General features: G+C 42.3%; 1 protein-coding gene across 8 annotated transcripts in view; it reads left to right on the top strand.

The window, feature by feature from the left end:
• SPEG (striated muscle enriched protein kinase) overlaps positions 1-8,087 on the top strand; it is a 79,714-nt gene that overhangs the window by 49,386 nt on the left and 22,241 nt on the right. For all 8 annotated transcript variants that reach the window (XM_031957987.1, XM_031957986.1, XM_031957994.1 and 5 more), the window contains 5 exons: positions 1,687-1,806; positions 4,386-4,490; positions 5,140-5,346; positions 6,699-6,822; positions 7,144-7,319. In XM_031957987.1, the coding sequence (XP_031813847.1) occupies positions 1,687-1,806; positions 4,386-4,490; positions 5,140-5,346; positions 6,699-6,822; positions 7,144-7,319 (732 nt within the window). The remainder of the gene's footprint in view (positions 1-1,686; positions 1,807-4,385; positions 4,491-5,139; positions 5,347-6,698; positions 6,823-7,143; positions 7,320-8,087) is intronic.

Raw genomic sequence — 8,087 nt, 5'->3', positions numbered from 1 at the left:
TGGCAAGTAATCCAATATATGTTAAACATGGTAAAATATATGTTAAATCTAATATATATATATATATATATATACATATTTATATAATTACTTTGCTACACAAGAAAAATCAGATATGATCTATTCTTCCAGCATCACCCTGTCATCGATTCTACTGCTTCATACTGCCATAGGCAAGGGTACCTTTCCTTCTGTTTACTTCTGATATATCTGATATATGTCTGATATATATATGCCCCCGATTTTGTCTGTGACTCTGTCCCTGAATTTCCATCTCGCTTGTCTATCTCTGGATTTTTAGGAGAGAAAAGAAGGTCCTAGATAAGGGAAATGTTCTGGTAGGGGCAGCTCATGAGTGCAGTATCTCCCTCTTCCATCAATAAATTGTGGGGTTTTCAGCTTAGAAAAATTCACTGGTCATGTGGAGTGGGGCAAAGTGCATTGGTAGGAGAGTGGTGGAATCTTAGCCTGGAACAGCAGGGGGGCCTTTGTGTGGAGTCCGAATTTTGTCCTGCAGGCCATTTGAGAGTCATTAGAAGTCTCTGAGTCTGTGGTTGTATGTGCAGAGCTGGGTAATCTTTATAAAAGTTATCGGATTTTCTAATAGTATATATAGTGTGGGTTGGATTTGAGGGGAGGAAGACTGAAAGCAGAGGGAAGAGTTAGAGAGCAGGAATAGCACTAGACTTGGGAGTCCATAATATCTGAGGTGCTAGCCATGGGGTCTTGGGTCTCAGTTTTCTCATTTGTAAAATGAGAGGCTTGAATAAAATCATCTTTAAGGTCTTTCAAGCTCTGATATTTTGCAATTCTGTAATACGAGGCTATTTTGGTACAGATATGAGAGACTATAGGGTTGAACTAGGGTCATGGCTGTGATGAAAATATAAAGGAAAAGGTATAAAAGACATTTTAGAATAAGAATCAAAGAGATTTAGTGATTTACTGGTGTAGGGTGAGAGGGAGGGGGAGAAATCAAGGATGATTCCAAGCTTGGTGACAGGGAGACTGGGGGTGCTAACAGAAATAGAGAAATTGTTGTTTAACTGGGCACATGATAGTTGTTTGAGTTTTAAAGTCTTTTTCTGTTTCATTTTTTCTTATTTTGCATTCAAGTTTTAAATTAATAAATATATTAAAAAAAGAAATTGAAGGGGGTGGGACTAGTTTTTTTGGGGGGTGAAACAGTAGAAAGATGATCATTTAAGTTTTAAACAAATTTAATTTGAAGTGAAGGGGTACCCAAGATTGTCTGCAGAAATTTTTGACCTGAAGGCTAGGAAATAACCTGTGTGATCTTGGGGACCTTGGACAAAACACATCTTCCTGAACTTTGATTTCCTCATCTGCAAAATGATGTAGTTTGATTAGATGATCTCCAAGATCCCTTCCAAGTGACAAATCATATGATCTTTAAGAATCAAAAGTAGACTCGGGAATCGCCTTGAGCTGGCTAGACCAGAGCTCTGACCCAAAACAACCATTCTTCCGTTCTTGCCATCCCTCTCTTTTCTCTTTGGTGGGTGCTGGCAGAAGGGATGACGCCAGTAAGTCCACAACCTTGTCTCTGGGTCTCCTCTCTGTTATTGGATTTCAGGATCTCGACTGAACTTTGGGACTTCAGCCTTTGTAAGGTCTTTCTAGCTCCCACCTTGTGTTTGTTTTTGTGTTTCTTTCGCTCCCCAGACAGGGATGTACATCGACTGGTGTTCCCCATGGTGGGGCCACAACATGCTGGGGTCTACAAGAGTGTCATCGCTAACAAGTTGGGCAAGGCTGCCTGTTATGCCCACCTCTATGTCACAGGTGAGACCCCCTTCCTGACAGTCCCTTCCCAGCCTGAGATCTCAGAATCCCTGGTTTAGAAAGGGAAATACAGTTGCACATTTGTCTAGAAGCTTTTTACTATTAGAGAGGATGGAGGTTTGGAGGGGGGGAACGCTATTGATATTTTCACTTCAAGATCAAATGATCAATATATAGGTGCTTGTGGATCTCACATGGTGTTCTGTATAGAGACCAAATAAGTTTGGCTTGCCCTGGACTACATGGGAATTTTTTTCTTTTTCTTTTAAATAGTATTTTAGTTTTTCCAATTACATGCATCAACAATTTTTAACATTCATTTTTTCATAAAAATTTGAGTTCCAAAATTTTTTCCTCCCTCCTTCCCTTCACCTTCCCTAAGACAGTAAGCAATTTGATATAGGTTATAAATGTGCAATCATGTAAAACATTTTCATATTAGTTATGTTGTGAAAGAAGAAACAGAACAAAAGGAAAAAAAAACACATACAAAAATAAAGAAAGTGAAAATAGTATGCTGTGAACTGCCAGTTCCTTCTTTGGATGTGGATAGCATTTTCCATCATGAGTGTATTGGAATTATCTTGGATCATTGTATTTCTGAGAAGAGCAAAATCAATTGTAGTAGATCATTGCAAGATGTTGCAGATACTGTGTACAATGTTCTCCTGGTTCTGCTCATTTCACTTTGCATTAATTCATGTATTAGGGTCTCTTGACTTTTATTCATGGACGGGTGAAAGCTATGAGACTCTTATCAGAATAATAAGTTTTTAAAAAATTCATAATAGAAGGAAATGCAAAAATTTAGTTAGAGGCTGTTGAAAATAAAGATGTATTTTTTTCATCCAAACTCATGGATCCCTCCTGAAATCTATCCACAGATTGCTTGGGGGCTAGGGAATGGACTCTTAAGTTAAGATATCTGTCTAGAGACAGAAAACTTGCATTCAAGTCTTGTCTCTGATACTCTGTGGCTATGGGCAAATTACTTAATCTGTTGCTTCGTAAAATTTTTCCATTTAAGATCTCTTTTCCCCTCAAAACTTTTTACATGACTCTGGGTATATAGGTATATAAGACAAGCATACAAATCAAATATTTACTGATAGTAAGTCATAACTTCATGACCCCTACATTCAGTTACACAACCCCTTATGGAGTTGAGATCCACAGTTTAAGAACCTCTGCTTTAGGTTATGTATATAAACACATCCTCCAGGGACTACCTGTGACTTAAAATACCCCTAAACGTGATTTAAATGTAACTGGGAAAAATTTAACAAAATAAGTAAAAATACAGCAAAACATAAATAATATCACTTTTTTGAATATTTTATTTCCCCCCAATTACATGTGAAAATACTTTTAAATATTTATTTTCAAAAAATTTGCATTTTAAATTCTTTCCCTTCTGTCTTCCCTGAAATGGTAAGCAATTTGATATAGATTATACATGTGCAATCATGCAAAATATATAATATTGCATTTTAAAACTAAGTCCATGTGCAGCCTGTAAAGATTCTTATGCACAATTTAGTGGCCCTGGTTACTCTTTGAGCAACTCTCTAAATCAAAGTTGCTAAGAAGGGTTCAACCCATATTTGTAGAAGGAATTACCTGGATTCATTGGTCAGAGGACCAGTTTAGCTTAGTTTAGAGACGCTTATCACTGAGTTGGTGACAGAAAGTAGCCAGGCTTTCTGGGAAATTATACAGAGTGCAACGAACAGGACCAGAAGAGTAATTTTATATAATCACAATCACGTGGACAATAACAGACAAACAACTTTTTGAAAGATTTCAGAGCTCACCAGAATCTCAATCATCACCAGCTATGAATTCAGAACCTCAGTGATGAAGCGTGGTAGCCACCTCCTGACGTAGAGGTGGCAGACTCAGGATGCAGAACGAGACATACATTTTGGGGCAGGGCCAATGTAGGAATTTGTTCATATTTATTTCAAAGGTTTTCTTTTTCTTTGAGGGTATGGTGGAAAGGAGAAAAAAAAACATTTTTTTTTGTTAATTGTAAAAATTTACATTTAGAAATTTAAAAACTAAGTCAGACTATGGGAAATTGAGTGATAAGAGCTTTTAGCCACAGAAAAGAGAAGAAGGAAGAAGAAGAAGAAGAAGAGGAAGAAGAAGAAGAAGAAGAAGAAGAAGAAGAAGAAGAAGAAGAAGAAAGAAGGAGAAGGAAGAAGGAGAAGAAGAGAAGAAAAAAGAAGAGGAGAAGAAAAGAAGAAGAAAAAAGAAGAGAAGAGCAGAAAAAAAGAAGAAAAGAAGAAGAAGAAAAAAAGAGACGAAGAGAAGAGAAAAAAAGAAGAGAAGAAGAAGAGAAGAAGAAGGAGAAGTAGAAGAAGAAGGTGGTGATGAGTGATGGTGATAATGCTGCTGCTGATAATGATAATGATAATGCATGATAATGATGATGATAACATGGTGATAACTGATGTCCCTTTTTCTGGGATTTACTCATGGGCACTTGAATAGCCCCTGTGATTTTGGCATTCCTTCCTGGGAGATGTGGGATCCACCCCCACCTCACTAGAATTTCTTCTTGTTATGGCTTTCAGATCTAGTTCCTGGTCCTCCCGATGGGCCCCCACAAGTTGTGACTGTGACTGGGAGAATGGTTATGCTCAAATGGAACCCTCCTAGAAGTGTCGACATGGCCATTGGTGAGTCTGGGATGCAGAGAGTCCTGGTGGGCACATATTGCCAGGGGAGCATGGGGGCTTAAGGAAACCCACAAGCATTGAGTAAAGCTCGCTAAATGGAGTGAGAACAGATGGGAGAAAGGCTCCTAGAAAGGAGAACAGGGAGGAAGGTTTGGGTTGGTGGGACTGCAGTCCTCCTCCCATTCCCAAGTTCCCTCCCTCCCTCTCCTACATCATCTGTGAGCCGTCACTGGGAGTTAGGACTTAAGAGTCAGGTATTTCACTGTGCCCAACTGTGTCTGCTGACTACTGATCTGGCCCTGGGGACACAGAACGGTCCGGGGCTGTGCTCCTCCTCTGTGCTTCGGTTTTTCTACTTGGAGAAGCATCAATGGCTGTGTTCACATGCATCACATGATAATAGAAATAGAACTCAATGGGGAACCAGGTCTGTGTTCGAATGCTGACCGACTCTAGGCAAATCATCTATTTGTTTTCTTATTTGTAAAATGAGGCGCTTGGACTAAATGGGTCCCTTCTAGCTCTCAAGCTATAGCAGGAGTCCCTCTTTTCCAGGGAAGGGAAGCCCTAGTCTTAGTGTTGGAGGCTTAAGTGTGAGCAGGAAAACCTTGCCACAAAAAATGTCTCCTCCCTGCTTTCCTTCTGTCAGATCCCGACACTCTGACCTACACAGTCCAGCATCAAGTGGTAGGTTCCGGCCAGTGGACGGCTCTGGCCACTGGCCTAAGGGAACCAAGCTGGGCAGCCATGGGACTGCGCAAAGGGGCACAACACATCTTCCGAGTCCTCAGCACCACAGTCAAGAGCAGCAGCAAGCCTTCCCCAGCCTCCGAACCTGTGCAGCTGCTGGAACGGGGTAGGTGGTGGTCCTGGGATGCTCCTACTCCCCAGTAAAGGGAGACGAATAGGAATAGTGATGAGAACCTGCTGGGGATGGTATTGAGTGACAGAGGGAGAAATGGTCCTAGATGGGATTGGAAGGAAACCCAATGTACTAAGACAGGGCTGGGCAGGGGGTTGGGACAAACCAGGAATTCAGGGAGGAAAGGAGATGAGGTTTTCCACCCTACCAAAGACTGGGCCCTAGAACCTCCAGCTTCTGAGTTCTGTGAGACATGACAGAATTTTTATTTGATTGCACCCTTCTCATCTTGTGTCTTCTGTTTCCTGTTTCCCTAGCACCTGCCTAAACCTGCAGGCTACTCTTAGCTCTCCTAAATTCTTTTGGCTCAAGGGTGGAAACAACCCATTTCCTTCCCCTTAGATCATCTGAGTATATCTGTGCATATGCCCATCCGGTATTGCCTGTGGGTATAGTAAACCGGTGAATATTTCCCTGGTGGAAGGCAATGGAACCATATATGACTCAGCCAAAGTAGGTAGAGCTTTGCAGATATGGCCACTGGGAGGACTAGCTCTGAAAACTGATGAGAAGAGACCCAGGAGGGGTGCTAGCCTTGAAAGGCAAAATTGAGTCTTTCACAAAAATAAGCTTTACCAAAACTCAAGGGAGAAAAAATCAAAGAAAACACTGGTATGATATAAAATTGTAGAACTGTTGAACTTGGAAGTCTTATCCTAAATTGGGAATTTTTAAACTGGGATCCCCAAATTTTTTTAATTTTGATAATTGCATTTCAATAGAATTGGTTGTCCTTTTAATCTTGTATATTTTGTTTGTATAAATGTTTGTTAAGCATTTAAAAATGATTCTTTTTTAAAAATTAAATTAAAACATATGATTCAGAGAATTGCTCCATAGATTTCACCAAATCTGGTCCATGCCCTAGAAAAGGTTAAGAACCTTTGTCCTATACTAGAGGCTGTACCCAGAAGCTGAGTTTCAAATTTTGTAAGCTTGTGCAAGACCCTGAACTTCTCAATTTCTCCATCTATAAAATGGGCGATACCAGACAATCATGTACCATCTGTACTAGCTGGGGAAGGGTCCTTCTTTCCAGGAGTGTAGCTGAAGGGCCCCCCCAGTGGGGGGGGTAAGGAGAGAGGGCCCCCAAGAGGGAGTCGGGAGAGTCAGTTGGGGTCCCCTCCCTGCCTCTGAGCTTCTTAGGCCTCAAACCCGATGAGTTCTCAGGCCCTTTCCTTAGCTTTCTGTGTCTCTCCGATGGATTCTTGTCTCTGCTTCTGCAGCTCTGGAGGAGCTCCGGTGTTTTCCTCCCTCCTCACCCCATCTATTCTCCGGCTCTTTAGGTCCGGTCCTGGAGGAGGCCCCTGTTGTGCTGGACAAGCCAGACGTGGTGTATGTGGTAGAAGGGCAGCCGGTCAGTGTCACTGTCACCTTCAACCACGTGGAAGCCCAAGTTGTCTGGAGGAGGTGCTCTTCACCCCTGGCTCTGCTCTGCCTTACCCAGTGCATCTCACCCCCCTTCTACCTTCTCTTAGCCCCATTATCCAGCTGTGCTCCCTACACCTGCCCCTCTCCCTCTGGGGAGAAAAGATCAAAGAAAACGTTGCTATAAAATTGATGAGCTATTGAACTTGGTAATCTTACCCTAAATCAGGAATGTTTAACCCTGAACCCTGAACTTTTTATAAAAATTTAAAAAGATTAAAAAAATTAAAAATACTATTTTGATGATTGCTAAAATGCCCCTCGTTTGAAGGTGACCATTCCTCTCTTTGCCACCCCTGCCAGCTGTCGAGGGGCGCTGCTGGAGGCCCGCGCGGGCATGTACGAACTGAGCCAGCCAGACGACGACCAATACTGTCTGCGCATCTGCCACGTGAATCGCCGCGACGTGGGGCCCCTCAGCTGCACAGCGCGGAACCGGCACGGCACCCAGGCTTGCTCCGTCACGCTGGAACTCGCAGGTGGGCTTGGGCTCCTCCCGAGGCTGCTGCCTTTTCCAAAGGGATGCTGCCGGCATTTAAGAAAAAGAAGTTGATTTCTTTCTGTCCAACAAACCGAGTACAAGAAGCTCTCAAAGCGCAGCCTTAGAGCCCACAGACATCCTCCTAACTCCCCATCGGGCTGGCACAAGGGCCTGACCAATCAGCACCGACCGCTCACTAGTTGGTTCCAGGTCCCTGTGCGGTTTTCCTCCAGCTGTGCCCGGGACCAACCCCTGACTTTCTCTCATCAAAAGCAGAGCTCCTTGGGGTCCCTCCTGCCAGGTTTTGGGGTCAGTGCTTGGAGCCACTTATGAGTCCATCACATCTGCAAGGCTCTAGCCAGACCGATTCAATTCAGGTCAATTAAGTCCAACAGATATCTATTTATATTAAGTGCCCACTACATATGGAGCCCTGTGCTAAGCTTTGGGGAGATTAAACTTGAAAGTGCTTGTCCTCTTAAAACTCAGAAGGAGGACATGATAAACACTGGCAAATAGAACACAAAATAATCCGTGAAAATTGCATTGTACAATAAAAGGTACAAGGTGCTAGACTTTGGGGAGATTAAACTCGAGAGGGCTTGTCTTCTTAGAATTCAGGAGGATATGATAAACATTGGCAAATAGAACACAAAATAATCCAGGAAAATTGCATTGTACAAGAAAAGGTAGAGTTCACTTTTTTCTGCTTTTTTTTTCTCTTGTGGTTTTTCCCTTTTGTTCTTTTTCTCTCTCAACATGGTTC

Source organism: Sarcophilus harrisii, chromosome 3 (genome assembly GCF_902635505.1).
Source record: "Sarcophilus harrisii chromosome 3, mSarHar1.11, whole genome shotgun sequence".
Taxonomy (NCBI): Eukaryota; Metazoa; Chordata; class Mammalia; order Dasyuromorphia; family Dasyuridae; genus Sarcophilus; species Sarcophilus harrisii.
The sequence above is the reverse complement of the archived record's forward strand: the minus strand, read 5'-3'. Positions and strand labels throughout refer to the sequence as shown.